Source organism: Stegodyphus dumicola, chromosome 4 (genome assembly GCF_044657685.1).
Source record: "Stegodyphus dumicola isolate Sdum_Otavi_A_Nest chromosome 4, ASM4465768v1".
Lineage (NCBI taxonomy): Eukaryota > Metazoa > Arthropoda > Arachnida > Araneae > Eresidae > Stegodyphus > Stegodyphus dumicola.
Window position 1 is genome coordinate 108,576,528 of NC_140771.1, and position 16,229 is coordinate 108,592,756.

Here is a 16,229-nt window from a genome sequence, read left to right on the forward strand (position 1 = left end):
ACCGTCCCCGTCTGTTACCGCACAAAGAAGTGTGACTATTTCAAATGACATTTGAAAAGCAAAACATATTGCAATTTCAACCGTTTCGGGCAGTTGTAATCGTTTGAATGAAGTGTCATCTCAGGCGTTGTGGGCTTCAAAGGATTAATCAGATGCAATTCTAAAGGAACATATGTTCATCAAATAGTTCACAGTTAATTATTTTTCATTATAAATCAGAAACAAACTCGCCAGTTTCACTCATAGCTGATGTATGATACTTATCAGCCTTAAAAAAAGGACCGATAGTTTTTCGAAAAACTCAGAAAATTCGATTTGATTCGATAACAGAATCCTTAGATTACTTTGTACAAATCAATTCCTGAAACACTTATTGGAGGTGTTAAGGCAACAAAAATCAGCGTAATATTCATAAATTTTCAGAACTAGATTCGAAGGCTCAAAAGAAAGATATACATCCTCTGTTGCCTAAAACGGTAGGACAGAAAATCACATTTCTATTCATCCATAGCCAAAATTATTCAAAAGTGATCTTGTGTTCGCCAATTACATTTTATAGAGGCGTTTCCCATTTATAACAAGTTTCAGATTCAGTTAACAATCCAAATTCCAATTCATCATTACCCTTAGCTATTAAGGAAATTATTTCATAGTTGTTTTCATTTTTTACCAATAAATTGCGCCATCAGTTTTATTTCTTTCTTCTCACTGTTATCGCTGAGCACAGACTTTTCTTCTGCCATTTACACTTCTGCAGCTGAAGAAAAGTATTCTCTATTTAAACCTTCAAAACTAGAAATTTATGAATATTAATCTGATTCTTGTTGTCTTAACATCTCCAATAATCGTTATTTGGCGTGTTGTTTTAACTCAGCTTGTAAACCACACTGTCGTTTCTCGTTACAAATTTTTGAAGCCTAAAATGCTCTCAAAAATTTTCGCGTTATGATGCAATCTCACATTCGAGAGTAAAAAACATTCCACAAGCGGAAATCTGAGGAATGAGGGAGATAATTAAGAACAAATATAATTTTGTTAGCAATGAGCCTTTTGATGACAACTGCATTGTACAATGGAAACCTTTTTGTTCTCGTTGTTCAGTCATTAAAACATAACTGCTGATTTCGACTGCTGTTCATTCATCAGCGTGTGAGTGGGCTGTGTCAACTGGAAGAGAATCAGCAAATGGAGACTTCAAAAAGGAAAGATTCACAGTATTTACGATGTTACGAGGGAAAATATGTAAGACATTAAAGTTTGTTAGCGTTATTTTAAAGAAACAAATGTAAACGCTAAAGCTATAATCACATTAGGATTCCAAATACTCGAATTAAATGGTATTATAGCTCATACAGATTTTCGAAAAATTCAGGTAATTAGCGTAGTATTTATTTTGCTTAGTTCACATGCATTTAAATATGACATAATTATCTTTTAGTACATTTAAATTGTTCTCTGTTACTTATATAGAATATATTAGAGAGAATTAAGCTTCAGAAGAGGCATACCTGCATGGTTACGTTCCAACTATTTCAAATAGTTCAATATTAATTCAGTTTTTGCAGATGAATTGAGACTGTCATATTGTTATTGTATATTTTGTGAAGTGTTTCTGCTTATATAATTGCAACATTGTTACATTAAAATTCATCGCAACTTTACTCAGAGCTATCATGATACTTTAAAATTTCAGTCTTTTGGCTTCTGTTAAAGGTTTATGTTTTGAACGCATTGCTTCATCAATGATTTAATAGGCTTTCCACGAAGTTTCTGAACAACTTTTCCCTATTATCATGAGCACTCTGTAAGAAGGAGTGAAGCGGATTTTTGTGGTGCTATTACACATGTACTAAATGTTTTTCTCAACTATTTGTTTTAGTTTAATATACGAATAATGTTAGGATTTGGAGATCAGAGAATTCTTATGCCACGAGGCAGTTGAAGGAAAGCAACCTGAAGAGAACGCTTAGTGTGCGATACTGCATGACAAGATTTTTAGGATCATATTTTTTCCGTGAATAAACAATAACAGCTAGAGTTTACCTCAATGAATTGATTAATTGCATTTGCTTACAGATAGAGAACCACCAGTCAGGTCATTTTGCCACATGTCAAGGTTGTGTAAGTGTTATTTGTCGCAGAAACTTTGAACCTTGCTTTTGAAAGTGTGACCAGTATCAAAGATATAAGTTATTCTATTCTCAAGCAATAAGCTTTTAATGTTGTTCAGGGACTTTGCGAACACCTTGTATTTCTCCTGCTTCTAAGTAAATTTTAATTCAAATGACAAATTATAAATTATTCTGAAAACTAAATCATTTTCGCATTTTCCCTATTAATTATTTTAGGAGTATTTTTTTTCCTTTAGGAAATGTAAAAACTACTTTATCTAAAGAGAAAATATTTACCAAGGTTTTACTGGACCCATTTATTAAATGAAGTGACGTTTAATGTCCTGGAAATTTGTATTATATGGTGTATGGATTTAAATTATAATTAAGATGACTATTTAAAACAGTCTCAATATTATATGTAGGTGGTTTAGAAGAATTAGTTGTTCGTACTAAGTACATTTTTTAAGAAGTCTTTAAATTATAATTTCAAAAAATGTTTTTCTTGCATAAAGAGGGCTTTTTGTGTTCTCATGATACAAATACTGCTTCCTGAAGATTCTCATTTATTTTGACATTTTTGACGACCATAAAGTGCAAAACTTTCTGGAGTATTCAAATACAGTTGACCGCAACAAATTAAAAAAAGTGTTGGTAGTTAGGAAATAAATTAGAGATAATTGTAAATAGAGATTATTGTTTTATTCAACAAGAAATATTAAATAGCGGTCATATGAAATGATGTTAAAGTGTTATCATTGTCACCACTATTAAATAAATGAGTTATAATCCATTATTAAGAAAGGAGTTTTTTTTTTCCTCAGCGTATATTGAATACTATTCTGTTATCAGGAGACTGATTTGGACCTCAGAGGCATATTCAAGACCTTTATGGCAAGCGTGTAAGAGATAGCTTTAGTATTTCTACAAAATAATATTGAAATTGTGTTACATAGTATTATGCATACCTCATAGAATGTAGCTCAAGAACAATGAAGGATTAAAATCAATAGTTTGATGAGAATTAAGAGTATTTGCGAAATTTGATGATTAAAAATGTTTTTTTTAGCTGTAATCAATATTTAAATTGTATGCAATTTATAAAATTTAATATTCAGTGTCTAATTTAATTTTGATTTTTCAAAAGTTATCTGCATCTTGTCATATACAACTCTGCTTGCCTTAAATCTGCTATTAAAACTTTTATATAATGTTATAAAAACATTTTATCTAAAGGCATTAAGTATATACTATCTGTATTTTAATTGCCCCCTAAACAGTGTGAAAGCAGCCGTAGCAGCAATAAATTTATATCATATTTGCTCGCGTATTTTCTCCCTTTTTTTCTAATTTTACAGTGTGAAAATCTAGAGGAGAAAATTATGTCAATAATTTAATATCCGAAGAATGTGGCTGCAATAAGAACATAACATGTGAAAAATGTTCGTGGATAAACTGCTTTAAACTATCACAATATTATTTATTTAAAAAAACCTACGTTCTAAGAAGATTACAGAGCAATATATATAAGCTAAAAAGATATCGTCATTTCTATTTCCTGTATCTTGAGTCTCATTCACTTTTATTTATGTCCAGTGCTACTCCTTAAGCCTCAAATCATTTAATGCTGCTGGAACTGCTGTCAGTGTCGTCTCCTACAGCTTGCAAGTCGTTGTCATTGTCTTTGTTACCGTTTGGTCTGTCTTCCCATGTGCCATAATCTTCATGAGCATTAGATATATCCAATTTCTTGAAGCTCTTTATTAATATAGCTCTTCTAATCAGAGAATAGCGAATAAATTAGTAAGACGAAAACAATTGCTGCATGGATGAATCCAGTTTAAAAGTTAGGAAAGCTTGCTTTGTGAAAGTCTTGAGGAAAGAGAAAAATACGCAAATACTTAAAAATCGTGTGCTAAAATGTTAAGAAGAAAAGTACTCGAGAAAAATATGCCAGTAAATACGGCATTTAGCTTGGAAATATTTTCCGGATTCATTTGCTGATTTTAGTCTTCTTCTAGATTCTCCTAGATTCCTAAATTCATAACATAATCTTAATTGTCTTATAAAAGTCTAATTACTTAGTTAGCAATTAACTATCTAAAGTTGGAGCAGTAGAAACAACATCGCACTGCCAATGCTAGAGGAAAGAAAACACTTTAGCATGTAACAAAAAATGACTAAGTGCAGCAGCAGTAGAAATACAGCCAAGGATTATGAGGTAGAAAGGGATAAAAACAGACAGAAAGCGTTGATAGTGAGCACAAAAAATTTAAAGTAAGAAAATAAAAAATATATAAAAAGCATGCACAAAGCTGTTCTCTACCTAGCATTTCAGACCAAGGAGATCATATGACGATATTAAAACGAATTGGGGTGTTTCTTTTGTTCTTCTGGAAGGTAATGCCAAAATACTTAAATAAAAATTATGTACAAAAAGGCACTGGGTTACTTGAAAATTATGTTTTATTTAATTAAATAATGAAATGAGGTAATTTCTATTTTTTGTTTATTATAAAGCACATTAAATTGCATTTTTAATGATTTACAATCATAACAGAAAAAGTATACCAAAAGAAATAACTTAGATTACTTTCAGTTTAGAAAAGGAGAAAGTTAAAATCAGAATTATTGAATAATTATTCACTTGTAATAATGCTTCTATATTACATATTATTTTCATAATACAAGTAGAGCTGATTCAAAGTTTTCTAGTAATACATTATTAAAAACTATGGTAAGATCTGTTTATTCATATATTCATAAAAATACGAAAAATTTAAAGCGTGCGAGATCTTGTTTTAGCAGCGGTGAGTATGGTATAGTTACAACGATTTAAAAAAAAAAAACTTAGTTTGGAAATAAGGTATAAGTTCTTTTAGGCAGCATACTGCAAACGTGATCATTAATTTTTTAAAATTAAATTCACAAGCTTGGGTTGAATAAGAAAGCATGCTAATAAAAACTGATTTACTTTTTTTATGTTCCGAACTGAAAATGTATCTTAATTATATTTTAAGAGATTTGTAATACAAAATAGTTTTTTTAGTTAATGCCGTTAGAAATCATTTTTTATCGTAAAAGGTTGATTTTTATTTACTATAAATTCTATTTTTAATTGTGTTTCAAAACTGTGATTTTTGTGTATGCAGTTTTAACATCAAATGTTGTAAAAAATTTAAATTTGAATTATTTCGCTATCTATGTTTGATGAAAAAATCAAAGCGATGAATTCTGAAATAATTCTAATAAATTCTGCATTTAAAATTCATCTGCTCTAAAAACGTAAAACTAGTTTTTATAAGGTGAAGTGAGGTGAGCGCAGACTGGTTTCTGTAAAGTTGGAATTTCAACCAGTGTGTTTTCAGTTTAGTGTATAAACACTTAACATTCTCGATATCAAACGTTTTGCAGAGTTATTACTGTTTAATTTATATCAAATAGGATTGTAAGTATCCTTGTATATTTCATTTTAAAAGGATTTTGTACAAAATGTCAACTACTCGGCACTTGTCCCCGAAAATGGAGCAAAAGGGTAACTGATTTAAAAATTCTTTGAAACTTTTTTTCATGTGCAACAGGGCAAGAGGAGAATTATTTACAAGGCTACTATAAAATGCTTTGTTGATTTAAATGAGGAAAATACGTTCATTCTTGCGTGACATCGGTGCCGAATAGCACATATTAACTTGTAGTAAATTATTACATACTAGGTAGAGAAATTTTGCTCATATTATAATAAAAGTAACTTGTGCACCCAATTCTCTCTGTTCTAAACTTCACCCAATTCACCTAATATAAAATAACATTTGCCCTGAATATTACTGTCATGATAGTAAATGCATGTAACGTCATATGCTCTAAAAATTGATTTCACATTTTATAAATGCGTGAAAATAATCATCTAATGAGAAAACGAAGTTTCGGGTTTATGAATTCGTGTCAAATGTCATTTGCTATTAGAAGTAATAAAAGTATAAGCAAATAAATATAATAAAAAACAGATTTCTTATCACTAAATAATGGTAAGTTCTCAGAGGGACGTTTTTATCACGTGATCTCTTTGGTCTCATTATTGCTACTCGTGATGAGTCCTATCTAAATTAGAGTGAGGGATATGAATTACCCCTTTGATTTACCCACCTTTAAAGCCCACGATTCCCCGCAATATTCGAACAAATAGCTGAAAGGTCCCGTGCTTTGAGTGAGCGAGGCCAGGTTGTGCATCTGTAAAGAGTGAGAAAGGACAAAATTGAAGATGGGACCTAAGTCATATACATCTTTTTTGCAGTAAGCTCTTCACTAGCTTCGCCTACTATCTACTACTCTATGCTCTATCGGCTATGTCTATTTTAAGTTCTCACTGTAGCAAATATTCTTAGTAATATTTCACTTGATTAATATCTATGTCATATCACATTTGATTAGTTCATTTTCCTTTATCTTAGACAGCGAATTCATTACTTATTATGTAAAATTTATTTTCATTGATAATGATATATTTTAGATATTTTTAAATTCAGGATTTTTATAATAATGAAACAAAAACATTTATCATACTCATTATACTGTATAGAAATTTAGGATGTCATTTGATGATATAAATTATTTATATTTCTGAATTTTTAATGATTGTTTTTCTTAAATATCTTTGAACTGTACATGTAGTATTTAATTCATGTTTGATATTTCTTTAACATTATCAACCAAATTACAACAAAACTAAGTTTAATTATAAAAAATATTGCGTTTTTTTATTTCTTATCTTTTTTTAGTCCATATGTAATTTATTGTATATTCAGTACTCGTCATTTAACAACTGATCTTTAGTAATTGAAAGTTAATACCTGAAAGGCTAACTGGAAAAAAGTTTGATTTTTCTTTCAAAATTAAGGAAGTATTTTATCTTTAAGAGCATTTAACGATCTGGGCAGTCAACAAATGTTAAGAGAATTTTTAATACCTTTACATTTAATACGCTAATTTAATTCATTAATTTTCATACTTTTAATAATTCATTCAAAACCTTTAATTGCATCAGAAGCTTTTAATGAATCACCTTTTCTTGACTTTTAACTGTAGAAAAGAAAATGGCATTTAAAAGCTTAAGTATGAAATTAATAACCGAGGCTATAAAAGTGTGGTTGCAGAACTATTTGCGGTGCAGAAGCAAAGATTATGTGCATAATTTTGTTTTATCATTATTTCCTTTACTAGACATTCCTTTACTAGCTACTAAATGACTTTACCAGAATTAATTCAACCATTACATACGTTATAAAAATTAATAACTCAAGCATTATTCAAGATTCTATATCACTCATTTATTTGATCATAAGAAATTTTGATGTTAACTAATAACTTAAATTTCATGTTAACTAATGATCTGGAACATATTAATTTTAACAAAATTTTCGCTTATTAAAAACTTTTTTAATCACTAAGATTTTGAAATATAATAAAAAATCCTTTTTAAAATTAATTGTTTGGTCTGTGTGCTTACTTTTTTATCAAATGAAAAACATATCTTCACTGCACTCATTACTTACATTTGTATTAATTCTTTAGTACGTTTGTCTAGTTTTGATTTAGTAAGAAATATATTACATTTATTTCCATTGTTGCTTTTATAATGTCCAGATTGTGATTTTATAGCTTAAATTGTTTTACCATGTGTATTTTTCTAAATAATTTAACATTATTTTTCTATGACATTCAATGAAATTACTTTGATTAGTACTTAATTAATCAATGAAGTTTATCAAATATATAATCGCATAATGAATAATATAAATATCCGAATGTATATTACTACTTTTTGGAATCAAAATTTTCTTCATAAATACAAAGTTATTAAACTTTTTCGAAAATTAATATTAGATATATATGTGGGAGACTTATTTAAATTCCTTTGCGTTGAATTATATTTCATGAAGTTAAGAAAAATTGAGCTAGAAAATAACATGCATGGTTTCTTTAAATAAATTAATGATAAAACTCTGATTTTAATTTAAAACCTACCAATTTAATTTTATTTTATGTTTTACATTGCTTTCAAACTATTAGTGTAGCTCACAATATTTTATTTCTATTTTATTGTAAACAGAAAAAAAGAGCAAATATTATGATACAAAATTTTATTTTCATATTCAAGAACATAGCATTTTATTGGAAGACATAATATGTATGAAATAAAGCTGTGTTTTTCGATGCAACTAGAACACATATTTAAAGAGAATATATTATAATACTCAATGAGACTGCTTATAGAAGGATGCACATTCACATTAAGATTAAATGAAATTTCAAAATAAAATAAACGAGTAAAATTTCATTTTAAAGTAATACATACACAAATCATATTCATGCGAATAAAACGAAGTATGCAGGCCACTGAGCATTAAAAAGAGGAGTACGAAGCATACAAACACTGAACACGACATTGAGTGCTTACCTGTATGTGCACCGGTAGGCAGTGCGAAGTTCCTGAAGCTGATATATTAAGTAAAAAGAAGATTAATTTTGTAGTAATTTAATATATGATGCGGTAAATGTATAAGAATGATCCATGCATTCATTCAAAGAATTATTATTATTCTTTTTTAGTTTGAAGCATGTAACTGAATTACGAAAAGTATTATATTATTAAGTTATTATATTCAAAAGGTGGCATTATATTACTGAGTTATTATGTATAAAAGCTATTATATTACTGAGTTATTATGTAAAAGGTATTATATTACTGAACGATGAGAAGGTATTATTAGCATACAAGTATTACACACCTAAACAAGCATTATTAGGTGTCAAATTATGAACGTAAAAAATCTTCTTCTACAGAATTAAAAATTATTTTATTATTTATTTTTATATCATTTTACGAATTAGATAAATTAATATATCAAACTGTTTCAAACTGCATTTGATTGCTGTAATCAGCTATGATTTCCTCCTGTGAATAATATGTAATTTAACCTTAAATTTCATCGCACAATGTACAGTTAAACTGTAAAAATTAACATTCAACAGTACACTTTACTTGAAGTTAACGTCAATGATTATACTCAGCGTATAAGGAAATTTTGCGATTTCAGTTTGCTTTTCTGCAAAAATTAGATTATCTTTCTCTTTTTAAAACATTGTTAACAGAGAAATTTAATCAGAAAAGTATTACGGTTTTTCTAATATTTATAATTGTTTCTATGGTTTACACTCTCAAAACTGAGGAAGAAATGTTTTAAAAGATTGTATCAACGTTTAAAATCGTTTCAAGAACTCAAACATTTCCTAACGTTATTCAGAAAAAATAATCCTTACGAGTAAAAAAAAATAATTTTGTTGCGCATTAATATAAAATGTTTACAAACTACGGGATGAATGGAAATCAACATGTTATTTTGCCATTAATTAAAACAAACAACCAAATACGGTAAAGAATTAGTATAATAACCAAATACGGTATAAATATAGTAACCAAATACGGTAAAGAAGTAGTATTAATTTGGTTTTCTCCTTCGAAACATTTTTACTTAATTCGCCTTAGTAGACGTTAGACAATTAAGAGTTATGAAAAATTCATTAATGAGATAAAATAATTATTGTGTTGTTCAATTCACTGAGCAAGATTCACTGAATAAAAACATCATTCAGATTAGTTGCACATAGTACTACAAAGCTATTATCTCTTGTCAAATGATGTTGAAGGCCAGTTTACAGAGGTGACAAATTATGAATTTTTGGTGAAATTCGAAGGAAAATTAGTATAAAAGAAATTAACTTCCCCAGTTTCATGAAAAAAGACGAAATTACAAGCGGTATCTTTAATCAAGGCTATCACTGGTTTTCTTAAGTGGCCGAGGGTTACCTAACAGGCCATGTGTCACATCATTTTGACAGCATCCAATATTATTTCAAATAGGAATACTATTGTTGTAAGGAATTACCTGCGATATGCTGAATACCATAAGGACTGCATATCCAATGACAAATAAAAGTTTTCACGAATTTACCTTATTTGGTGGCGTTATTGTTTTGCATAATATAGAACAACGAATGAACGGACGCATAAAAATTACTAAATTATTATTTATATAATAAAATACAATATGTTGTGACATGTTTGCTTGTTTTTAAATAAAAACATTTATGATTAAATTTGTTGTCATATAAATTGATATCAATTTTCTGATTATTGTCGGTCGTAGAAATACTTAACTATAACCCTTTGAAATGTGACTCTTTTTCGCACAATGCCGAAGATATTCCGTTTTGATAGAAAAGTTAAATATTTTATTCTGATCATAAATTTAGCTTAAAATTTTATAACGAATGCAGATGTTTCTGATTTGTTTTGTTACTTGCAATGTAACTCATAACAGAAATATTATGAGTTACGAAGATATTCTGGTTCAGTTAGAATTGTTTTAATTCATTTGTTGAAAGGAGACTCGAAACTAGAAGTTTATTAAATGAACTTATATTTACCTACTCTCAGGTCATGATCGCACAAACGGACATCTTTTACTGTTTTGCTTTGAAAAAATGAAGGTAAAACTATTAAATACTCAGCGAATTTATATTGTGGGATACAGGACGAAATTCAGAAATTCAAAATAGGTATTTCATTATAACAACCAAATACGACAGCTACCTGCTTTCGTATTTGGTTGTTAGATTTCGTGCAAGACTATTGAAGCAAAATAAATTCTCATATTATGTATTATTTTACAAAGTCAGCAAAAAGTCCCTGGAAATCTTGAGCATTTTCAGAAATAATTGAGAAATTAGCTCGTTTATTTCATCCAATATACTTGATTTTTTTTCGTATGTTAAAAGTGAAGAGATAGTACCTATATTCTTTTATAATTGAGAGTGGATACAAATGTTTTATAATTGATTCATAGTAGTAATACAAACCTATAAGTTTTTTGCAAAAATCAAACTTTAGTTGATCCGTACTTTTACTTTTAAAATTTTTTTAAATTAGATTTGCCACTTCAGAAGTGCACAAGTTAATTTACACTCATGTCCATAAATTAAGGATAATGCAAAATCAGGCAAAGGAAGAGTTAGAAGCAAAACAAATTTGACTTATTTGTAAAGCTTATTTATTAAACAAAAGGTAAAGTGCAAAAAAGATGCTATATGTTTGATATTATTAAGAAAATTAGCGATTTTTTCTCCCTGGAGCAAATTACAAAAAATACCTATTTACAAAAAACCAATATTACATGGTTGGTATGATTGTTAATACATTGTATGTCTCCCAGACGATGCAATACGGTCCGTACAACGCCTAGGTATGCTGAGTATCAAATTATTGATCTGATCTTGAGGGATATTACACCACTCAAAAAGCAATGCTCTCCGAAGTTCCGTAGACATGTAGGAGGAGGTTGACGGGCTGCAACTCGTCGGCCAAGCATGTCCCACACGTGCTCTGATGGATTTAAGTCCGATGAGAATGCTGGCCAATCCATACGGGTGATATCCTCCGATTGAAGGCATTCGCTTACGATGTTTGCACGGTGAGAACGGGCGTTGTCATCCATGAACACAAATTGTGCGCCCATGGCGCCCCGAAACAAGCGTACATGTTGTTCCAGAATGACGTGCCGATAGATTTAGCTTGTCATAGTTCCAATTTGAACATGCAGGTCAGTTCTGGAACCAGAATAATTCCACCTCAAACGAGCACTCCTGCACCACCGTAACGGTGTCGTTCAATGATGTTTTCTTGGTGGTAACGGGTACCTGGAGCTCTCCATATGAAAGTCCGGCGAGAATCAGACTGCAAGCTAAACCTGGACTCTTCGGAAAACATCACACAAGCCCACTGTTGCGGTGTCCACAATGCATGCTCTCTACTCCAGGCTAACCGCAGGCGACAGTGAGTTGCAGTAAGTCGAACGCATCTGACAGGTCTACGAGCATATAGACCAATCTGCCCTAAGCGTCTGTACACGGTCTGCCTTGAAATTGTCGTACCAGTGGCTGAAGAGAGCTGACGAGACAGGTCTGAGGCTGTGCTCCGTCTGTTTCTTTTGGCAGTAACTGCCAAATACCGGTCCTCATTCGGCATTGTAACTCTGTGCTGTAACGTCTACACACATTACCATCATCTTGGAATCGTTGCCAAAGCCTGGAGATGAAACTCTGGGTAATTCCAAGTTCGTCTGATACTTCCAGTTGCATTCCAGTCCACGCCCACATTCCAGACGGCCGATAATTCTACCACGTAAAAAATCATCCAAATGTGTCCTTTGTGTCATAACTATTCAGTTATTGCACTGAAATGCTTATAAAGCGCCTGCGAACAATTTTACTCCTTTGCCTGTATTCCTTATATATCACTCTCTTACACTCTCGTCATTGTGACGTACCATCGGTGTCATCTGGTTACTTCCTGAAATTTGCATATGATTTTGAAGATGTGTGTAGTGATTTTACAGGTGATATATTTATTTTAGAGTTCGATTTCCGCGTGACTCCGAATTATCCTTAATTTATGGACATAAGTGTAATATGAAAGGAAAAGAGTTCAGATTCAAAAGTTAACAAACCGTGGAGACACTTAAATAAACTGTAGAGCACTGCTTGCATAGGAGTTTGACTCAACGTTTTCCTATCCTACTAGACTGCCAAGTAAGTTATCGCTTTAGTCTGAAATACTAAAATGTCATAAGAAGATAAAATTATCTTTTATTTAACTCTTAATAGAAGGCACTACGTGTGCTACAAATCCTGCTACTTTCGGGTAATTAAAATAACTTAAGATTGAAAGTTAAATTCGAATTTAGGTAATGTAGTCTGAGATTATACCCAAAATAGTCAGTCTACGTAAGCTGGTTCAAATAATAGTGCGTATTTAAATGTCGGCTAGCAATATGGCTAAAGCCGGAACAACTCTGGCAGAGCTAGCGACAGTACGTAACTGTGATGCCAGGCTGCCAGAAGCTCTAATTCTAAAACATTCAAACTTTCGGATTACACACTCATTAATTAATTTGCGTTGTAGTGAGAATTACGGAAAGAAGAAAGCAAGATAAAAATTCTGATCATAATAACTCGTTAATTGTCTAGTAATCCTATAAAACGATAACTATGTTACTGATATATTTCAGTTTTAAGTGATTACCAAACTTTCTAGCATAGCTGTGCTATCGTAAGTCAAACGTAGACTGGGGAAGATAGGAATATAAGAGGATTTACAGCATTTATACAATTAGCATTTGATTTGATTTCTTATAGGCCGGGCAGCTAGCAAATCATTTCTTTAGGGTAGTGAGAAAGAGAAGTGCCATTCGTTTACAAACTGATTCAGAGGACCGATGCACTTTACTGAAAGAGCGAACAATGATTGATCAAGAAAGAGCGGTAGTTTATTTAGAGTTAACTCACGGAGAGCTCTTGCTGGAAGCACTCCAGGAAAGCTCGAATTTCCATTTTGGAAGAAAAGAACGCATATTGTCCAATGGTGAAAGAGAATATAATTTTCAGCATTTCACAAATTTTTGATCATTTTTATTTCTAGAATTCAATTATAAGTTCTATGTAGAATAAGGATTTTAGCGAATTTCGAAACTACAAGTGATGGTTAGCGGTTAAAGAATTAGTGGATCGATTAAGCCGATACATTGCTCATTCGATTCTTTCTTCCCTTCGCTCCATTGCCACTTGCCATTCTTGATTTACTTCCCTTTTTCGATCTTACTCATCAAGGATATTATTATGATGGGTGAATCACAAAACAACAAGCGATTCAATTCAGTGAGCGAACTGTTCTGATCAGATACCATAAAAGAACGGGTTGTCCACCTCTAAGTGAGAGCTAAACTAGCAAATTATGGCTTCAAAGTAAGATATATCAATGGCTATATACACATGGATCCTCATTGTTAACCAAGCAATAAGAAGTTATCACTGAAATTGATTTGACTGCAATCAATTAAAAGGGTAGTCGTTCAGTAACTCAGCCATGATTTGTTTGACGATGATGATATCTAAACTCATTTCGTACAATATGAAAGTCATTGTCCTAAATTGCTCTCTTGCAAATGAAGAAAATTATTAATTGAGTTATTTTAATTTCTGTGCAATTGATAATTTATGAGTTCATCAAAAATGCTCCAATTATCCTCCATTTACAAGTAGGGTTTTATGTCTATTAAAGCATACCTTATTATAATTTGTTTTTTGTCACTTCTACTTTCGTCCGCTCTCACCTGGATCCAAATTAGTTAATTTATATAAGAACAAAGTCCTTAAAGTTAAGGGAGAGCTTTTAAAAGTATCAGCTAACCTTCTCCGAAATATTTTTATCTACCTTCTAAATTACTTCAATTGGCTTTAGACATTTCTTAACCGTGTTTCCTCGCATGATAGAGAATCCTGAGCCAATAAACCTGAATAAGATTTTGCTTTGCCATGTGAATCTGCAGTGACCAGCCAAAACATTATGATCTTCCCCATATGTTTTAAAGAACTCGTCTGGATGACGTGGATGACACGTGTTTAAGTAGGTTTGTTATTTGACTGCTACTGCAGAAGTTAAGGAATCATTCTTGTACTTTTGCGAGTAATGGGAAAAGCTGATTATTTAGGAGAATTTGATAGATGGCAGATTGTAAAATCAACATCAGATAATGATTCACGCTAAGGTGCTAGACGTCCATGCGTCATAAAGTAAAAAGAACACCGGAGTCTGTCACGCTTGGTAGTGCAAAATCAGCATTAGGTAATGGCTTGTGGACAGCCCAATACAACGCAGGTCCAAGTGCAAGTGTTTCGGAACACACAGTGTGCCTCTGTTGGCCAAGCGTCATTGTCAACTTCGCCTACAGTGGAGCCGGAAACTACGAGATTGGAACATGGATAAGTGGAAGACAGTTGCCTGGTCGAATCAATCACGATTTCGTATTTATCACATTCATGGTCGTATCAGGACACGCCGTCTTCCAGACGAACAGTTGCTTCCCCCCGTACAGGCGCAGAGTTACCTTCCCCTGTCATATACAGGCTGATGGTGGCAGTAATATGATTTGGGGGACGTTCACATGGACGACTTGCGTTAGCTGTGGTAGAGCAGACCATAAAAGCTGCAGACTATCTGAACATAACTGCGAATAAGTTGCAGCCTTACATCGCTTCTGTCTTCCCAACTGAAAATGGAATCTTCCAGAAGGATAACGCCCATGTCACCAGTCTCGAACTGTGTTGGAGTGGCTCGAGAAGGATAAGGATGAATTCCAATAATGTCCTGGCCACCAAACTCACCAGATTTTACCCCGACAGTGCACATTTCGGATGTTACGAAGCGGCAGCTCAGGGCTAAAATACCATCCTGTTCGAATATTTCGCCTTTGCGTGACCGCTGTTTACACATTTGGGACGAACTACCTCCAATCACCGACTAAGAACAGCTGTTTTGCAGGTCAAAGGTCACACAGCGCGTTATTGATTAGATGGTGATAATGTTTTGACTCCTCAGTGTACATAATAATTACATGAGTTTTACGTTCAATTTAGGTTTTGTTAAATCACGCAGTAAGCAGTGACTTATTCTGTAAGTACATGAAATATGTAAACTGCCAAGTTGAAGTTATAATAAAAACGTTTCTTTTGAGCTTTCTTATGTGTTCGATCTAACTTTACCGAGAGATTAAGATAAGCCACTTCTGTTACTACTTTAGTACTAAATTCTACATGGAACCAGAATTTAGTACTAAAGTAGTTATGTTCCTTGCATATTTATGTGTTCATTTAGTGCTTATTTATGTGTTCATTTAGTTCATTTAGTGCTTTGAAACTACAACTTAGCAATAGTTATTTAAAATTAACTTAGTAAATAGCGGAGTTAATTAGGTGCTTATACATTCACCTGTTTGATACTTGATCACTGTTATATTTTGTTCTTCAGTTAAGTATTTTATCTGAATTACTCAGATTTATTTACTGTTTCGGGTGTTGCGAGTGATGGTTGCGTAGAATGTTACTTCCCAAGAAGAATGCTGGATGGAGGTGAACAGCAAAAGATTTTGATTGGTACTCTGCTGACACTTAATGGGAACAATACATATCAACCAGGCATATATGAAGAAGCAAGATGAGATAACAGAT

At 31.8% G+C, this 16,229-nt stretch overlaps 1 protein-coding gene across 3 annotated transcripts in view; it reads right to left on the reverse strand.

Annotated features, from left to right (window-relative positions):
- Nucleotides 1-16,229, reverse strand: part of LOC118197706 (potassium/sodium hyperpolarization-activated cyclic nucleotide-gated channel 3-like) — an 847,214-nt gene that overhangs the window by 131,491 nt on the left and 699,494 nt on the right. For 2 of the 3 annotated variants that reach the window (XM_085815327.1, XM_085815329.1), the window contains exon 5: nt 6,255-6,338. The exons of the other annotated variant lie outside the window; for it this stretch is intronic. In XM_085815327.1, the coding sequence (XP_085671453.1) occupies nt 6,255-6,338 (84 nt within the window). The remainder of the gene's footprint in view (nt 1-6,254; nt 6,339-16,229) is intronic. 3 annotated transcript variants of the gene reach the window in all.